Source organism: Vitis vinifera, chromosome 13 (assembly GCF_030704535.1).
Source record: "Vitis vinifera cultivar Pinot Noir 40024 chromosome 13, ASM3070453v1".
NCBI lineage: Eukaryota > Viridiplantae > Streptophyta > Magnoliopsida > Vitales > Vitaceae > Vitis > Vitis vinifera.
Window position 1 is genome coordinate 26,084,946 of NC_081817.1, and position 20,767 is coordinate 26,105,712.

The 20,767-nt window shown below is 31.8% G+C and overlaps 3 protein-coding genes across 3 annotated transcripts; all 3 read left to right on the forward strand.

Annotated features, from left to right (window-relative positions):
• Nucleotides 1-1,850: 1,850 nt before the first annotated feature.
• On the forward strand, nucleotides 1,851-2,721 carry LOC100249909 (uncharacterized). The gene is made up of 2 exons (XM_002267782.5): nucleotides 1,851-2,209; nucleotides 2,536-2,721. Exons 1-2 carry the CDS (start codon nucleotides 1,897-1,899, stop codon nucleotides 2,547-2,549), a joined length of 327 nt encoding a protein of 108 aa, XP_002267818.1. The 5' UTR covers nucleotides 1,851-1,896; the 3' UTR covers nucleotides 2,550-2,721.
• A 14,492-nt stretch (nucleotides 2,722-17,213) lies between these two features.
• Nucleotides 17,214-17,923, forward strand: LOC100244776 (uncharacterized). Its single transcript, XM_002267873.4, has 2 exons — nucleotides 17,214-17,584; nucleotides 17,728-17,923. The coding sequence occupies exons 1-2, from the start codon at nucleotides 17,263-17,265 to the stop codon at nucleotides 17,751-17,753; spliced, it is 348 nt and encodes a 115-aa protein (XP_002267909.1). The 5' UTR covers nucleotides 17,214-17,262; the 3' UTR covers nucleotides 17,754-17,923.
• Nucleotides 17,924-19,700: 1,777 nt separating this feature from the next.
• Nucleotides 19,701-20,438, forward strand: LOC100265450 (uncharacterized). Its single transcript, XM_002268691.4, has 2 exons — nucleotides 19,701-20,022; nucleotides 20,413-20,438. The coding sequence occupies exons 1-2, from the start codon at nucleotides 19,701-19,703 to the stop codon at nucleotides 20,436-20,438; spliced, it is 348 nt and encodes a 115-aa protein (XP_002268727.1).
• Nucleotides 20,439-20,767: the final 329 nt, after the last annotated feature.

The following is a 20,767-nucleotide window of genomic DNA, read 5'->3' on the forward strand; positions in this document are numbered from 1 at the left end:
TCAAGCTAACTTTTGGGCTATTTTTGGCATTGTTTCAGGGGTTAAAATTATGTTTAAAGTTGCATAATATGTTTTGTGAGTTGCTTTCTTCTCGTTTAGTTTTTTTGCAACAAATAGTTCTGCTGAGAATGATGATTCTAGCTATTACGTTGGAAGTAATAAGTTACAAAATGCTTTTTCCTAGGATGTAGCAACCTTGTATGCGTATTTTCTTCCACGGCGTGCTGTAGCAAATAAATCTGAACTAGGTAGAACAGTAATGGCTCATCAAAGAGCGCAATGAATTGTTTCGGGTGCTAGTGCTGGTTGGTTTGGCTGATGGAAGTGCAGCAGTACAGTACAGGATCAATTACTGACATGAAAGAGCACAAGTCCTAAAATATAGAAACTAAATCAATCACTCCTACTAAAAATATTCTAATTATTTTTTTGGAAACCAAATCAAAATCTAATTTTTGGAAACTCCCCAAAATCAAGTTTACTTTCAAACAGACATAAAAATAACGATGTCCTTCTCAAACATCAACATTTATCCTTACATCATCTAAGTGGAGCATGCTTGCCAACATTCTTATCTAAGAGTAACGGAGGTGAATGTTTCTTCCATGTTGAAGAACTTAAGACAAGGCAGTTAAGCATTTCTATTTGACAAGGAGATCAATTTATATACCCAAAATTGGAGAATAAGTATATGCTTGGGTTAGTGAATGACTTGGAAAATCCTCTAAGTTTCACTTTATACGCATGGAAAATTCTTTCTAATGGGATTAATATGAGAGTTATAGATCAACTATTCATTACAAGGATGTAACCTTTTTTGGGACTTCCTTTCCCCTACACCCTCTCATTTTGGTCGTAAAGAGTGGAAACTTAATTCAAAAGCTATAAATCCACATGCCACGGCAAGGGAAACTTTTGGACAGGTTACAAATGGAAGATTCAAAATTTCACTCGTTTTTAGTGTTCATCATTCTTAACAAATATGAGAGTCTAGTATTTATTGGTATAAGAAATTATCAGGCTGGTGTTAGATAGAAGACAAAGTTGATAATATGGTCTTTCTCATTGCAGACCTTTGTGGATGCAATAAGAAAAACGGTAAGGCTTAATTCATATAGTTTACTGTATTCAAATAAAATTTACTAACCATTATTCATATATATTGAGCCTGGCTTTATTTTTCCTAAATATATGCTATATTGAAGCCCCACAAAGAGGTAAATTTTAATTCCATAAAAAAATGTTCTAACATGCATGTTATTCTATTCAACATTTTTGTTCCTCATGGACTTGTTCACAAAATTTTAAGATGTTAGAAACTTGAAAAGTCCTAGACTCCTCCACTTCAAATAATTGCATAATACCTTATTTCTCTTTAATTCCAAGTTTAGAGAGTTCAAAGAGAGCAAATATTCCTAGCTTTTACATATGGAAGCATATTTAGGAGAGTTTTTACAAAGAGGGAATTGTTCATAATTTTAGATTGAGTGTGAGATTACATTAGCTAAAATTTAGACATCTGTTTGGACAAAACAAGATTGATAATATATGATGCCTCCCCATATTAATTAGGTGACTATCTAACTTAATAAGACATCAAAATGCTATCTCCGAAATAGGAGATTTTCACATGTTCATCTCATCTTTATAGATGGTATAATTTTTTCCCTTCACACAATCTAAAATGCTATTTATCTAGAGAACAATTTAAAGGGTTTCACCTACCCTGCTGACCAAATATTTATCTTCATAATTTTCTTTAGTTGGACACAGAAACTGACTTCAATCCTTCCTAACATACAATGCATACAGTCCCAAAAACCCTATATAAATCCCCATGCAGCCCACAAAAAAAACCACACCATTTGATAGAAAAAACAAACACACATTAGAGAAATGGCAGTTTGCAAGATCGGTTTCTTGACTTGGGTTCTCTTTGTTATTGTTGGAATCTTGATCTCCGATGGCAACTTTGTGTCCAGCCAAGGTCAATGCGACTTTCAGGCCCTGCAGGTGTGCTGGGATTACGTTAAGAAGGAAGGTGACATGATTCCACCATCTCCAGAATGCTGTAACGCCATCAAGAACTCGGACGTGCAATGCATCTGCCAGCATTTGCCTCCCGCGGTGTGTCCTCTTATTAGCATGAAGAAGGTGGCCTATGTCGCGGAATACTGCAAAAAACCACTTAGCGGACAGAAATGTGGATGTAAGATATATAAATCGCTTTTAAATGAAGTTAATATTGAATTCTTTGTTACAAAACACTCTACAAGGGACTTTTTCAACCGTACTATTTCCATATAGAGTTAATTTTATTCATTTCCTTTGAGGTTTTGATTAAATATATTTAATTAAAAATTTATTATAAAAAACAACAATGCCATTTGGATTTGTATTTTGAATCCACACAATCTCGGGTTCTAAAGTACTTCAATGCATGGATCCATTATATATACACTCAATTTAGAGAATGTGAAATAGGTTTATTTATAAACATAATTTGATTGATGTGTTTGTTGTATGTATTTTCAGCTTGCCCACTCTGAGAAGCTTTGGAGATCCAAGAGAGAGAAGCACTTTTGATGCAGAGCTACTATAGTAAATAAATTTGTGTAGCTTTCACCTTGACCTTGTGGGAGTGAAAAGTTGTCTCTAGTTTCAAAATGTTTTTAATAAAGCTAGATGATATTATAAAGATAGAAATTTCGTTCGCTTTAATCCCAGTGAGTGAAAAATATTTTGTAACAGATGATATGATCAAAGCTATAAATGTAGATATTATTATGGTAGGAAAAACTTTTGAATGCTTGGTAGACCTTAGAACTCAATAAAAATAGCATTTTAGAAGAAAATTCTTATGATATAAATGTACATTGAGTAATATCTTGTCTAATTTATGGTGATAAAGGAAGATTTACAAGTTTTCATTTATCTATCTCATACGTAAGTCTTAAGGTATGGTCACTCTTTGAAAATGTTTTCTAATTTTTTTTTCTTTTAATTTTTCACTTGTAAGGTGCACCAAACACCACAACCTAAACAAGTTATAGAAAATAGTAAAGAAAAATGATAAAAACAGCATCATATTTAATCCATAAAAGTATTATTTTTAAATAATTACTTAATTTATAAGATAAGTTTTAATTTCTAACTTGTAAAAATCATAATTTAAATTGCTAAAAATATTTCTTAAGGAGATCAAGGCCACTAATCCTTTTTATTTACTATATCCATTTTTCAATAATCGTTTTTTCAATTCCAAAATCACGCCTTCAACTCTTTTTCAAAGTCAATATGTGTAGGGGTTTTACCTATAAATTCCTAAGATTTGGTCTAATCTCCTTATTTTCATAAAATATAATTGTAAGGTAAAACTATTTGTAAAGGTCTCGAAGACCTGAATGTAAATGTTAAGAAAATAAGAGTGATGATATAGTTATTATTTGACATTGTATAAGAGAGTTAGCTCCTTTTAAATCATGGAAATACTAGTGAGAGGAAAAAAACTAGAAAGGGATTGAAATTCCATCTTAGGTTTTACGTTGAAAGGTATGAAGAAATATTGAATATAATGAGAATTATCTAAAATATTTTAGATTTCAATTCTTTTATTCTTCAACTTATTTTTTCGATTTTCATTCACTTTTTTCTTTCTTTTTATTGTTTCTTCTTTGTATTCTTTCTCCATTACTTTCCCTTATCAACATATTTCTTCTTGCTTTTCAAACTCTAATGTTCCTATTCTAGTTTTTTTTTTTTTTTTTCAACTTGTATGCTCATTTGAACATCTATAAACTCCAATTCGGAAGTCTTTAGGAACTAGGAGTACAAAAGGTTTTTGCTTTTTTTATTTATTTATCCTTATTTTTTATTTTTTTAAAATATGATTATATTAAAATAAATATAATTTTAAAATGTTGTAATTAATTATTTTTATAAGAACTAATTTTTTGTTTTATATATATAATGAGGGTAGCACAGGACAAAACAAAGCAATACCCAAACTTATCCTAAACCCTACCTATGATTAAAGGAAAAAAAAACCTCAAACTTGCCTCAAAATCATTTATACTTCTTCTAAACCGATTATATTAGGATAGATATCACAAAAATATTCACTCTATGTTTATCCCCAAATATAGTTTTTAATATCCCTATGTAATGCCTTTTTAAAATAGCTCCTTTTGTGCTCAATTTTAGGACTGACCCATAAAAAGAATCAAGTTTTTATAAATTGTTTTTGTCCAAAAATCCAAAACAAATTGATTTCGGCATTCTCAAGCATAAGATTTTTTTTAATAGAATTTTTATTTTGAGGATGATATCTCATTAACCTATAAGCTAAAAATGAGAAGAAAAATATTTCTCATCACTCGAGAGAAATTTGCTTCCAATTTTTCATTTTTGGAAAGTAGAAATTTCCAAAAATGAATGTGTCACTTGGACTTAGTGTATTAGAAGAAATTAGTTCATTAACATTGAGAATCACTTGAAAACTATAAGTTTATACACCATTATAGTAAGGAATCCTTGGCTTATCTCTCCCTTAAAAATTTTCAATATAAATAAAGGAAAAAAAATTTAGAAAGTTTTTTCTTTATTAGAAGAAGAGAAATACAACTGTTCACTGTGGAAATCAATGTATGTTGCTTTTACCCTTGTAAACTTTATAAGATAAGGACAGGTTAGGTAGAAAACTAGTGTAGGCCTGTAGGGTAATGGGCATTATAGCCGCTTCGGAGGGGATTTTCATTTTTAAATTTTCCATTTGAAAAATTAAAAGGATTTTCTAATGCTTAGAATTATTTTTCTTATAAGAATTAAACATGTAATATAATTTTAAAAATTATTTCTAAAAATCTAAATAATTTGTTTTTATTAGCATTCAAAATTAAGCATTTGTAATGCTTGGACTCACTTGTAATATACTTCTAAGGCATTATTAATTAAAGATATTTTTGTTTATATTTAAATATTAATTGATTCTTCCTAACATTTCTAATAAAAGTACTAAAAAAAAAAAAAAAAGAAGCACAACATGCCTTTTACCATAAGAACTCTCAAATTGGGACTAAATAGGACTAACACGTCTCTCACTTTATTTATAAGTTAATATTAAATTAAATTGTCTCATATTCAGGTTTTATATGTTAATAATAAGCTTTTCATTAAAAAATTTATAAATAAATTTTACTCCTATTTTTAAATTAAAATTTTAAATCATCTGATACTTAGAGTGCATTTAGTAGTTATTTTAGAAAATATTTTTAGTATTTTTAATACTTGAAAGATAAAATTTTAAGTATTAAAAAAAATATAAACACTTCCTCAAATTACTATCAAATATACTCTTAAAGTGTGTTTGTTAGTGTTTTGACTCAAAGTGCTTTCAATGGAGATATTTTATTTAGAAGCTTTTTTTTAAGAAAATCATCTATCAAGTATTTATCTAGAAAATACCATAAGTGATTTGTTATCGCTATAAGTGATTTTTTAGATTTTTAGAAGTGTTTTCTAAAATTTGCCAAACACCTATTTTTTGTGTTTAAAAACACTTTTTAAACTAAAAACACTTTCTAAAATCACTATAAAATGTACTCTTATATATTTAGGTTTTCAAATCATCTCAAAATTAGTAGTTATAAATAAACCACCAATAGTTTGATTTAACGAACTTCAACCATATAATCACATCCGATCATAGACTCTCTTAGTTAAGATTTTTTTTCAAGACACAAAATATGCAAACTTTCCATCTCCATACTCTATTAAAAAGGTTTTCACCTATCACTCTAACCAGATATCTAACTTAATAATGTCTCAAGGTGTCCCTAAACCCTATATAAACCCCATGCAGCTCACACTAAAATTCCATACCATTTGAGAGAAAAACTAGAGATAACAGAAATGCCAGCTACCAACGTTAGCTACATGACTTGGGTTCTTGTCGCCGCAATGTTATTTTCCGGTAGTGACATTGTCTCCGGCCAATGCCAAGGTAGCATTCAGGACCTAAAGATATGTGTCCCATATGTTCAAAAGAAAGGACCAAAAATTCCTCCATCTCAGGCATGCTGTGATGCTATCAAGGGTGTCGACATTCTATGCGTTTGCCACCACCTGCCTCCGGATATCGGCGAGCTGATCAGCATTGAAAAGGTGGTCTTTGTCTTACAAGTCTGCAGAGAACCTCTTGCACCCGGGACCAAATGTGGAAGTAAGAATATAAAAGCTCTTTTATCGTAAGTTACTTCTCTTTTTAGCCTATTAAGTATGTAAAAGCTCTTTTATCTAATGTTACTTATTTCGATTAGCATAAATGAGAATTTAAAATATATTTTACTTGTTATAACAGTAATTTAAATGATATATTGAAAATCTATATATTATAAATTTTTTTTATATCTTTTCATAGTCACCATTTTTTAAGAAATTATTCTATCTCATGAGTAATTTTGCTCTTTGTAAAAGATGATATGTTTCTTAAAGTATATATTGTTTAATAGAATTAATTTATTAAAAGAGATGAAATGATGTGAAATTTGTAAATCTAATCTTTCTTATGTTTGAACTTAAAAAATAACTTCTTCTTTTTTACATAAATGTCTTCCACTATTTCGGTTATTGATTTGTAAGTTTTGAAATAGAACATTATTTTTATAAGAAAAAAGTAAGAGTATTTTTATAAGAAAAAAGTAAGAGTATTTTTATCAAAAATAGATATTTTTTAGGTAAAAAATAGATATTTTTTAGGTAAAAAATAAATAAATGAAGGATTAAATTTATAACTTAGGAATTATTTCATCATTTTAATCAAATAACCGTTTCATTTATTATAAAAGTAATTTAAAGGATATATTGAAAATCCATATTTTTCTAATTTTTTTTTTATATTTTTTCATCATCATCATTTTTTAAGAAATTATTCAAACTCATGGGTAATTATGCTCTTTGTAGAATATGATATGTTTTTTAATCTTTATGAAGATGCTACTCCACATAATATATATTTTTACTGTAATTGTCTGATCATTATGGTTGTCGTTATTGAAAAATTAATGGACCAGAATCCAACCACATGAAGAAAAATGTTAAATAGAATTTCTAAAAGCTCTTCATATATTTAATAAACAAAAATGATTGTGCTAAGATTTTTTACTCTAAATAATGTGAAATATTGGGTCTAGCTTTTTAGCTTTATTTGCTAAATATGTCTCTTGTTTTACCTTTCTTTCTTTTCTTTTTTATTTTTATTTTTATTTATTTATTATTTCTTTTCAGATTATACAGTTCCACCAAACATATTGCCAGCTTAGGAGATGAGAAGTTGTGATGCAGAGCTGCAAGCTGCTAGAAATAGTAAATAAATTTGTGTATCTGCCGCCTTGACCTTGTATGAGTGCAGAGTTTGTTTTTAGTGGGAATAATTTCAATGTTAAAAATCTGCATCTTATTACGACGACCCTTCTTTTGTCTCTCTCTCTCTCTTTATAGTCTTCTTCATGAAATTGTTTCAAATGAGAATTTCTCTCTCATTCTTTTTGTAGTCTTCTTCATGAATTTGTTTTTAATGAGAATTTCTCTCTCATTCTTTTTGTAGTCTTCTTCATGAATTTGTTTCTAATGAGAATTTTTTTCATTCTTTGAGACTATTTATTTCATGAAAAATTTGTGTAAAAAAAATAAAAATAAAAATGAGAATAAAGAAAAATAAAGGTAAGTTTAAATCATTTTCCAATGAAAGGTTTTAAAAGTTTAAGCGTTATTATATTTGATTTTACCCTCCTTTATTTTTTATGGTGAATGGATTAATGAACCAATTTGAATCTTCATTTTATTAGTTGTTTTTTTTTTCCTACTATTTTTCAAAATTCAATAGGAGTCCAAAGGGATGAGAGACAAATACATATTAATAGTTCTGATATATACCATATTAAACAAGTACATATTAATAGTTCATTATCTAAAAACTTAAGTTTTTATTAGATTATATGATTTTAGAACTCTTTTCTTTTAGTTATTCTTCTATGATCTATTTATATTTAATTCATATATTATTATTTATATCCATCAAAATGGCAATCCTAAACTAGATTTCATGTATATATATATATATATATATATATATATATATATATATATATATATATATATATATATATATATATATATATATATATATATGTATTAAAAAAATTTTCTTCTTATAGCAACAAAAATGAGATAGAGTATAAAAGAGATTACAAAAAGTGATGGTTCAAAAACTGCCTCAAACTCCTTCCCCAAGCTTGGAGATATATTCACTATGTCTAAACTTCCTTTACCAATGTTCTTCATGTTCTTATACATTGGAATTCTAAGGTTACGATAGACCTTTACAACTCACAAAATATTCTTCCAAGACTTGGATTTACTCTCTCACAAAGACACAATGGAAAGTTTTAAAACCAAAGCAAGAGCTAGTTATAATCAATGAGGTATAAGAAAGAAAGGTGTTGGACCCTACGAGTGCAATCAATGTATATGGCATACAAGTATGGTAATAATTATATTTGAATGAGTAAAACTCACACAATAGGATCACTAATGATTTTCAAGTAGGCCTGAGAGGTTATAAATGAAGTTCATGAGTCTTTTATATCAAGTTTGTGTTGAAGAAAAAAATCAAGTATGCAAGTAATGGTATATGAGATGTGTTTCTTTTTTTTTTTCTTGAAGGTTATGCAGTTGTATATATACACAAATGTGTGGAGACTTTTTACAAACAAACAACAAAATTAATGGAGCAATATCAGTCATATCGGTAGCTAGCTAGTTAATTTTCCTTTCCAGTGTCAGATTGATTTCTTCCAACTGTAGGTGATTTCTTTCCTTGTAAGATGTGTGGCAGCAGTTTGGTTCTTGATGGGTGACTAATATTCTTCGTTGCCATTTGCAGATTGTTTACTTTCCATGTAAACATCTGATTGATTATTGCCTTCCCTTCACAGAATTTATCAAGCCCGGCCCCCTCAAGCTAGCAAGTAGAATGGGATAAACTCCTATCTTGAAACGAAAGTTGATGAATTGAAAATCTGGTAGAGATTTGGTGAAGACATCAACAATTTTCAAGGGTGAGGACATGTATTTTATAATGAGAGCTCCAATAGTGATATTTTCTCGTACAAAGTGGTAATCCAGCTCTATATGCTTGGTGAATGCCGAGAACGCAAGTTCGTGGACATGTGTAGGGTGCTAATATTGTCAGACAGGAGCTGAGGAGGTCGATTGAGGGGAATGTTGATATTGTGTAGTAGGTACAAAATCCATGTTAATTCAGTTGTTGTAGTCATGGCTCTGTATTTGGCCTCAACACTAGATCAGGCCACTGTAGGCTGCAATTTAGAGGACCAAGAAATGCAATTGGCACCTAAAAATATGTAAAAACCAGAAGTGATACGTCTTGTTTCAATACAACCAGCCCAATCAACATCGCAAAAACCAAAGAAAGTGAAAATACTTTGGGCAAGTGGTCAAAAACCATAGACCATGATACGTTTTAAATTGTGGAGGATGCGCTTAATAGAGGTAGGACTTAGAAAATTTTAATAGACCTTGTTAACAATATGAGTGATGTTGGGTCTGGTGAAAGGGAGATACTACAATCCTCCAACTATGCTTCTGTACTCAGTAGCATCAACAAGTATTGGAACTGAATTGGTTTTGCTTACAAGCGATTGGAGTGGCCATTTTGGAGCAATCAAGCATTTAGTCACGATTCAACACATCCTTTGTGTACTTATTTTGGGATAAAAATATGCCACCAGCAAAGGACCCAATTTCGACTCCAAGAAAGTAGTGAAGTGAACCAAGGGCTTTCAATGCAAATTCCATATCGAGCTTGTTGATAAAAGTTTGTATGAGATGATAGTTGTTGCCTATCATAATAACATCGTTGACATACACTAAGAGCAATATGATTTTTACATTGTGTCTATAAATAAATAGAGATGTGTTAGCCTTGCTAAATGAAAATCCCAAATCAAACAAATATTTGGACAACCGATCAAACCAAGCACATGGTGATTGTTTCAACCCGTAAAGAGCTCTATTGAGCTAGCAAACATGGGAAGCATAAGTTGGATCAATAAAACCTAGAAGTTGTTCCATGTAAACTGTTTCCTTGAGAAAGCCATGAAGAAATGTGTTCTTGATGTCAAGTTGCTTCATTGTCCAATTTAAAGTGACTGCAATTGAGAGAGTAAGTCTAATGGCTGTAGGTTTTACCACAGGGCTGAAAATCTCATAAAAGTCCATTCTTGGAATTTGTGCAAAGCCCTTGGCAACAAGTCAAGCTTTGAGCCTATCTACACTTCCATTCTCTCTCTACTTGGTATGAAACACCCATTTTGAGCCAACAATATTTGTAACAAGAGGCTGAGGGACTAAAGTCCATGTGTTGTTTTGATGTAAAGCCGAAACCTCTTCTTGCATTACAGCATACCATTTTGGAGACTTTAGAGTCGTCTTCAAAGTTTTTTGGTTCCGAAATTTTGGATGTGTTGAGAGTCAACTTTGAAGCTAAGGAAGGGTTCTTAAGTAACCTTCTTCTTGTGATCATGGGTTGAACATTTGTTTCATGAAGGTGAAAGGAGTGTGAAGATTTTGTTGCCAAAAGGTGTTTCAACCTGTTGGGATGAGCTTCCTACTGCAGAATTTGATAACTGAAGTTCTAAGCCTTGTGGATCATGAACTTCAACATTGGCAGGTGAGAAATTGTTGCATTCATGATTTGAAAATATATGGTTGTGGAGTGTTGCCCTTAGTTGGTATTGATTCATAACAGCAATCAGAATAAGTTGGCTGTGAGGCACTAGGAACTGCTACAGTGTTTGTTGAATTTTTCTGTGATTGTGTCTCAAAATGCTTCTTCTAAAACCATTCTTTTTCATTAGAAATGTTGTCAAAGTGAGTGATTCCTGCAATTTGGAAGTGGCATTAGAAGATAGATTGGTAGAGAAAGGAAACTCCTTTTCATCAAAGACTAAATATATTAGTATGTAAACTCTATTTGTTTCCAGTTGCAAGCACTTATACCCTTTGTGCAAAGAACTATAACCAATGAATACACATGGAAAAGTCCTTTTCTCAAATTTTTAGTGTCCATTATCTCAAGTAGGGAAAGCATTTGCAGCCATATACTTTCAAACTGTTGTAATTTGGATGTTTGTCATATAGCCTGTTTATGGAGTTTCCATCTTTAAGGTAGAAGAAGGCAATCTATTTATCAGACATACTGCAGTTAGAAAGGAGTCAACCCAAAGTTTTAATGGAACATCATTGTAAGGCTGGTTTCTACATTGTGTCTAGGCTTCCTCTCTGCAAGACCATTTTGCTTAGGCGTTCCCGGACATGAACCTTGCTGGAAAATTCCACAATGACTTAAATGAATCAAGAAATGTGTAGAACTGAATTCACCTCCTCCATCACTTTGGAACACTTTGATTTTCCTTTCAAATTGATTTTTGACTAATTTCTGAAATTTCAAGAAGCAACCAAAAAATCCAATTTCTTCTTTAAAGGATAAATCCATGTAAATCTAGTGCAAACAAAGATAACATAATACTTAAAATTTTGAGTAGAAGTCAATGAAGCTAGTCTCCAAAGGTCAGTAGTGGATTTTTCCAAGAGGAAATGATGAAACGTTATTTGAATTAATAAAAGGAAGTTTACAGCGTTTCCCCATTTAACAACTAGTACAAATGGAGGGTTTGCTTATCTAGCTAGAGATGCCAATGACATTCTTTGTAATGAGTATTTTCAAAAGTTTGGAATGAGGGTGCCCCATCCTCTAAACTTCATGATCTACTTCTTGAAGTGCATATAGGTGTCCTTTCCTATGCCCCTTTACAACTATTCTTTGTTGTTGGTCCTTAATCACAAAACCAGATGATGTGAATTCAAAGACACAATGATTATCAGATGTAAGTCGATTACAGACAATAAATTCTTTTTCAGTTTTGGAACCACCACTACATCTTTCAATTTCAGTGTTCCATGGGTAGATAAAGTATGTGATATTGATAATTTGTTTCCATCTCCAACATATATAACATCTAATCCACTATATGTTTTTGCATTGTGAAGCTTACCCGTGTCATTTATCATGTGTGGTTGCTCCAGAATCAACATAAAAATTTTGATCATTAGTCTCATTGATGTTTAGTGTTGCTAAGGCTTGTGGAGCATCTTCTTCTTGGAAAGCATAATTGTACTTATTCCAGCAATTTATGGTAAAATGGTTATCCTTTCCATAGAATTGGCAATGAATAAACCTTCAGAATTTTTCTTGTTATGCTATTGAGGGTTTGTGTTCGTATTTCTCCAATGACTGCTATTGTTGCTCCACTGATGATTGTTACACCCCCAATGGTTCTTACTTGGCTTCTAGGTTGAATTTCCACTTTGATTGGTATGCCTTCCTGTGAAGTTGAAGATTCCTCTGCCTCTAAATTGTTGTATTCCTCCGCAATTTCTTCTACATCCTCTTTATACAACAAAAGCTTGTGTCATATTTACAAATTGTTTTTCTTCCTCCCGTTGAAACAGGAACCATTGTGTTAGGAAGTGTCCCAAATTCCTAATTAGTATAGATTCCTTTTTTTGTAAAGAATATTATATAGAATATTTCTAGGTTGATATATTATTGAAATATTAGACTTCCTTATAGAATAAGGAAGGTTGTTGGAAATATCTCTATAAATATTCTAGGTCATGAGGGGAAAAGTTATGAGATGGAGATGGACCTGTAGAGACTATACGAGGTGGATAGAGATGTGAGGAAGAATGGGAGGTACTCTGTGGAGCGAGAGGGTTCATAGTAGGGTATGGATACAAGGAGTGGGGAAACATGTGATGTTTCGGTAACCCAATAGTTGTATTTGGTTCTGTCCTCTATAATATTCTCTATTGTATAGTGGAATCATTCTCTCTCATCTGTGGACGTAGGCATGGTTGGTCGAACCACGTTAAAACCTCGTGTACCATATGTGTGATTGTTTTATCTTTGTGTTCTTGAACTAACATTGTTGGCATCAAAACTTTCGCTGGCACAACAACTGGTATCAGAGTTTGGGTTGAATATTTCTAGAAGAGTAAAAGATCACAAAGCACACAAGATGAAAAAAAAAAAAAAAAGGAATTTTTACTTAAGGTGGAGTTGATTACTCTTTCGTGGTGATATGATACATAAAGGTTTGTGTCATGGAGAGATTGAAGATTAACTTCATGGAATTTGGTCCAAGGTGGAGATTGTTAGGAAGTGTCCCAAATTCCTAATTAGTATAGATTCCTTTTTTTGTAAAGAATATTATATAGAATATTTCTAGGTTAATATATTATTGTAATATTAGACTTCCTTATAGAATAAGGAAGGTTGTTGGAAATATCTCTATAAATATTCTAGGTCATGAGGGAAAAAAGTCATGAGATGGAAATGGACCTGTAGAGATTATACGAGGTGGATAAAGATGTGAGGAAGAACAGGAGGTACTCTGTTGAGCGAGAGGGCTCGTAGTAGGGTATGGATACAAGGAGTGGGGAAACATGTGATGTTTCAGGAACCCAATAGTTATATTTGGTTCTGTCCTCTGTAATATTCTCTATTGTATAGTGGAATCATTCTCTCTCATCCTTGGACGTGGGCATGATTGGCCGAACCACGTTAAAACCTCGTGTACCATATGTGTGATTATTTTATCTTTGTGTTCTCAAACTAACATTGTTGGCATCAAAGCTTTCGCTGGCACAACAACTGGTATCAGAGCTTGGGTTAAAGATTTCTGGAATAGTAAAAGATCACAAAGCACACAAGATGAAAACAAAAGGAATTTTCACTTAAGGTGGAGTCGATTGCTCTTTCGTGGTGATATGATACAAAAAGGTTTGTGTCATGGAGAGATTGAAGATTAACTTCATGGAATTTGGTCCAAGGTGGAGATTGTTAGGAAGTGTCCCAAATTCCTAATTAGTATAGATTCCTTTTTTGTAAAGAATATTATATAGAATATTTCTAGGTTGATATATTATTGTAATATTAGACTTCCTTATAGAATAAGGAAGGTTGTTGGAAATATCTCTATAAATATTCTAAGTCATAAGGGGAAAAGTTATGAGATGGAGATGGATCTGTAAAGACTATACGAGGTGGATAGAGATGTGAGGAAGAACGGGAGGTACTCTGTGGAGCGAGATGGCTCATAGTAGGGTATGGATACAAGGAGTGGGGAAACATGTGATGTTTCAAGAACCCAATAGTTGTATTTGGTTCTGTCCTCTGTAATATTCTCTATTGTATAGTGAAATCATTCTCTCTTATCCGTGGACATAGGCATGGTTGGTCGAACCACGTTAAAACCTCGTGTACCGTATGTGTGATTGTTATATCTTTGTGTTCTTGAACTAACATTGTTGGCATCAAAGCTTTCACTGGCATTACAACTATACAATAGAGAATATTACAGAGGACAGAACCAAATACAATTATTGGGTTCCCGAAACATCACATGTTTCCCCACTCCTTGTATCCATACCCTACTACGAGCCCTCTCGCTCCACAGAGTACCTCCCATTCTTCCTCACATCTCTATCCACCTCATATAGTCTCTATAGGTACATCTCCATCTCATAACTTTTTTCCCTCATGACCTAGAATATTTATAGAAATATTTCCAACAACCTTCCTTATTCTATAAGGAAGTTTAATATTACAATAATATATCAACCTAGAAATATTCTATATAATATTCTTTACAAAAAAGGAATCTATACTAATTAGGAATTTGGGACACTTCCTAACAATCTCCACCTTGGACCAAATTTCATGAAGTTAATCTTCAAGCTCTCCATGACACAAACCTTTTTGTATCATATCACCCTAATTAGGAATTTGGGACACTTCCTAACAATCTCCACCTTGGACCAAATTTCATGAAGTTAATCTTCAAGCTCTCCATGACACAAACCTTTTTGTATCATATCACCACGAAAGAGCAATCGACTCCACCTTCAGTGAAAATTCATTTTGTTTTCATCTTGTGTGTTTTGTGATCTTTTACTCTTCCAAAAATCTTCAACCCAAGCTCTGATACCAATTGTAGTGACAACGAAAGTTTTGATGCCAACAATGTTAGTTCAAGAACACAAAGATAAAACAATCACACATATGATACACGAGGTTTTAACGTGGTTCGGTCAACCATGCCTACGTCCACAGATGAGAGAGAATGATTCCATTATACAATAAAGAATGTTACAGAGGACAAAACTAGATACAACTATTAGGTTTCCGAAACATCTCATGTTTCCCCATTCCTTGTATCCATACCCTACTACAAACTCTTTTGCTCCACCGAGTACCTCCCGTTCTTCCTCACATCTCTATCCACCTCATATAATCTCTACAGGTTCATCTCCATCTCATAACTTTTTCCCCTCATGATCTAGAATATTTATAAAGATATTTCCAACAACCTTCCTTATTCTATAAGGAAGTCTAATATTTCAATAATATATCAACTTAGAAATATTCTATATAATATTCTTTACAAAAAAGGAATCTATACTAATTAGGAATTTGGGACACTTCCTAACACCATTGTTCATGGCTTTGCAAGGAAAAAACAAACTGATTAGAAGTAGAGTAAGGAGGTTTTGTAAGCTAGCATTGCTAGGTGAAAGTCTTGGTATTTAAGTCCAAGACTTCCAGCTAATTGAAAAACTTTGTCAACATCTGCCATTGGTTTATTTATGGCTGCCAAATTGTCACAGATTGACTTAAATCTCCTAACATATTCTTTAATGGACAAGGATCCTTTTTTCAAAGACCATAGATTGTCTTTTAGGCGTATTTCCTTCTCTTTGGTGTTAGGCAACAAATGTTCTTCAAGTGAAAACCACACTTGATGAGCTGTATCCACTCCAACAATCATCCCGATTACTTCTTCAATCACTATTCCAAGTAGCCAAGAAGAGAGTAGCCCATCATCGTTGATCTAGGCAACATATTGAGGATTCCAAAGCTTTTCTCCATTTTCACCATATTTTTCTTCTTCAAGCTTCTTAGCATCTGTGAGGTGGTATGCTATTTCGAAGACTTCTAATCAAAGGCAAAACTCGTGAACGCCATAGAAGAAAAGTTAGAAGTGTTTAACTTGATTAATACGAGGCTGGTGCACTGGCGAAAAGATTGGATAGCAAGATTGGTCGGGGTCATCTTGGCTGGCCATTTTTGACAGGATTTGACTGCTTTCAATTGGCTCTAATAGCATGTTGAGGAAAAAAATCAAGTAAGCAAGCAATGGTATAAATTTTGTTGCTTAATTTTTTATGTGAGAAAAAATAGAAGACACCTGGTAGAGTAAGGGGTTATAGATACAAGAAATGGAGAAACATGATATGTTTTAGAAACCTAATAGTTCTATATGGTTTTTATCCTCTCTAGTATTTTCTATGATATAGTGGAATGATTCTCTCTCACTCGTGGATAAAAATATGGCTTCCTAAATTACGTCAAAACCTCGTATATATTTGTATGGATATCTTTGTACTCTTAATTAAACTAATATTGTTTGCATTAAAACTTCAAGCAACCACAAAGAGAAAAACTACCATCTTGAAAATCCCATCATCAAAGATTTTGCCCTCAAATTGTACACAATGTTTTGAAGATTAAAAAAAATGCTACTAAATTCTTAGAATTTAGATTTTGTTATTAATTTTCGAGACATGCCTTGGGTTATTCGGGAGTGTTGAAAAGGTAGTTTTCAATATCCAACTAATTTCAAAATGTCAAAGTGTTTAATAAAAGTTTCCTTATTTTGTATTTTGTAAATAGTCTTATTGCTTTGTATGTACACTTTTTTTTTTTTTTAATCTTATCTCATTTCTTTTGTATTTGAAGCTCAATGTATTCGTATCATTATTCAATATTTCATGTTTTAGCATACACTTAAATGGACCAAATTACATATTTGGTATAATATCCATTTAGTACCATGATATTTTTCTTTGTTTCGATACCAAAAAGATCTTAAATTCAATGGGCCCAAAACTTCCACCACCTTTTTCCTCAAGGGGCGTAATAAAAACTGCTTCATGCAATGCATGACAAGTGCAGAAAACGTTAACTTTGAATGCAAACTGTCCCCCCAAAATCTCTATATAAACAGTCACCCAACCCATGCCAAAACCACCGCTTCATAGAAAAAACCACAGAGAGAAATGGCAGTTTTCAAAGTCAGTTTCATGACTCTGGCTCTCTTCATTGTGGCCGGAATCTTATTTTCGGGTATCAATGTTGTCTCCGGCCAAGGTTGCAGAGGAGACTTCAGGAATCTGGCAGCACAATGCATGCCATATGTTCAAAAGCCCGGTCCGAAAACTCCACCCTCTAAGGGATGCTGCAATGCTGTCAGGACGGTGGACGTTCCATGCGCCTGCCAGCACCTGCCTCCAGGGGTCGGCGGCACTGTCAGCCTGGAGAAAGTAGCCTTTGTCTTGCGAGTCTGCGGCAAACCCCTTAAGCCCGGAACCAAATGTGGAAGTAAGTATATACAAAATATCGTGCAGCAGATTTTCATTACCAATTTGACAAGAAAATTTTGAAGTAGAAGTACTAATCCCATATTTTATGCATGTGAAATGGACATATTTTTGGACATTGATTTTTTTCTATGTAACTTGCAGGTTACACGGTGCCACCAGCAGTTTGAGAAGAAGACGAGTGAAAATGCAGAGATACATATAAGCTAGTACACTAGTAAATAAATTTGTGTAGTTCCCTCTTTCATCTTATGTCACTAGAGACTTGATCTGGGGGGAATGTTCTGAAAGCTCATAAATCTACATGTTAGTAAAGAATCCTTTGGCTCTCTTGGTTTGATCTTGTATGAGTTTCTCAAAATCAAATGAGTGTTTGGATACAAGGATTGATCATGATCCCCCAAGACTCAGACTTGTTAACAAATGATCATGAGGATATCACATCTCAGTCCTATTGGTAATAAAATTTTCTATGGACACAATCCAAACATACTTTTTGTTCCTTCAAAACTCTAATGAAATGCCCACAAAATTCTTGTAAATCTTCACGACTTTCTCCATTTTTGGCACAGCATATGACTTGCCCTTTTCAGAAGGTACCAAATTAAAGTGTCCTCATTCCATTCATGGCACATGCACATAAAAGGAAACGTACAATGCAGAGTGTGACGAAAAGTCATATAATCCTTACACCAAAAAAGACACTTTTAGAAGAAGAGTAAAGGCAGTTACATTGGTTTCATCACTTTGGCTTCCCTTGTTATTGCCAGCAATTCACACCAAAATGCAGTTCACACAAATTGTTTTTTAAAAATATTTTTGATTCCCCAGTGCAAGTTATTTTAAAAATATTTTTCAAAAAAGTTAAAATTAAAGGCTTTATCAGATAAGTTCTTTTTAAAAATAATTTTTTATTTTTATTTTGTAAAAAACACAAATTGTAAATTCAATTTATATAATGTAAACTATATTTAATTTTTATCTTATTAAAAAGAAAAACAAATGTTAATTTACAAATAAATTTAAAATAAATATTTTTAATAAAATATGAATATTAATAATATAATAAATCATATGTTGTAATTTTTTTATAAAAATTATAAAAATATAGATATTAAAATTAATTGATTTATTTTGTTAAAAAATAAATAATAATAATTCAAAATTAATAATTTCTAATACTATTTAAATGATTTTATAAATATTAAAAAAATATGGATATTAACATCTTATAAAAGCATAATTTATTTATTTTAAAAATAATAATAATAATTATTCAAAATTAATCATTTATGAAATTATTTCATTTTAAATGAATGTAAAAACAACTAAAATTTAATTTTTTAAGATATAATTAGCCAAAATTTTCATTATATGCATAGAATTAATTATTGATCAATTATGAAGATGACATTCTAGATTATTTTAGTTAATCTATAATTAATTAATCAATTTTTTTAATTTCAAATTATTCTTAATAATTACAAGATTTATTAAAGAATTTAAAATAGTAATTATGTCTATTATTTTTTATATTCATTATACATATATTTTTTAGTTTTAAATTAATTTTTAAAATTATTACATTTATTAATAAATTCAATACAAAGTCTCACTTGATTTGAAATTCATTTTCTCTAATAAAAAAATCATAATAATATCTATCTATTTTACTTTGTTTTTAAATCACATGCCCAAATAGGTTTTTATTATTTAGCACAAAAAAAAAATTCTCTCAATGATTTTTTTAAATGAAAATAAAAAGTTATTTCCAAATAAATACAATTAATGTGAGATTTTTTAAAATAAAAATTATTTTAAATCATATATATGAATATTATTAACATTTAACATTTAACATTTATCTATTTCTTTGTTTCATTTTTTATTCCTATTTTTGCTATTATAACATTACACTCCTATGTGCATAATTGGAATTACTAAATTCATTCTTATACTAGGAGAATAACAATGGAAACAAAATATCTTTCTTTTTCCTTATTCCCATGTACCAAACACGGCCTGTGAGAATGCTAACTGTCCTCCAAAATCTCTATATAAACAGTCATCTAACCCATACCAAAACCACCGGTTCATAGAAAAAACCACTGAGAGAAATGGCAGTTTTCAAAATGAGTTTCATGACTCTGGCTTTCTTCATAGGGGCCGGAATCTTATTTTCCCTTAACAATGTTGATTCCGACCAAGTTTGCAAAGGAGACTTTGGGAGTCTGGTAGAACAATGCTTGCAATATGTTCAAAAGCCCGGTCCGAAAACTCCACCCTCTGAGGGATGCTGCAACGCTATCAACACAGTGGACATTCCATGCGTCTGCCAGCACCTGCCTCCAGTCGTCGGCGACATTGTCAGCCTGGAGAAAGTAGCTTTTGTCTTGCGAGCCTGTGGCAAACCTCTTGAGCCTGGAACCAAATGTGGAAGTAAGTATATACAAATACAAAATCTCCTGCAGAAGACATTCATTTTTCTACCAAACTCAGTATTACAAATAGTATAGTTTTTATCTTAAAAGAAAATTCTGTTTTTTAGGAAAGAAAAGAAATTTTCAAAAATTTATTTGGAAGGAGTCTTACTAAAGTTTTCCCTTTTTCTGTGGGGTTCAAAATGAAGAGCTGTTTTGATTTTCATTACCAATTTGGCAAGAAATTTTTGAAGTAGAAGTACTAAAACCAAATTTTATGGTGAGGCCTATAGAGTCTTGTTTGGATCAATGGATCCACTACTTACTCTTTTAAGTAAAGCAAGTGAAATTAATGGACAATTTTTCGAGACTCATTTGCTTAATGTCTCTTGTTGTATGCAACTTTCAGATTACACCGTGCCACCAGCAGTTTGAGAAGAAGACAAGGGAAAATGCAGAGTTATACTAGCAAATAAATTTGTGTAGTTTCCTCTTTCATCTTTCTCGCTAGAGACTTGATCTAGCGGGAATGTTCTGAAAGCTCATAAATCTACATGTTAGTAAAGAATCCTTTGGCTCTCTTGCTTTGATCTTGTATGAGTTTCTCAAAATCAAATGAGATCTGTTTGGATTAGACTAAGGATGTCACATCTCAGTCCTGTTGGTAATAAAACTTTCTTTCATACAATCCAAACATACTTTTTGTTCCTTCAAAACTCTAATAACATGCCCACAAAATTCTTGTAAATCTTCACGACTTTTTC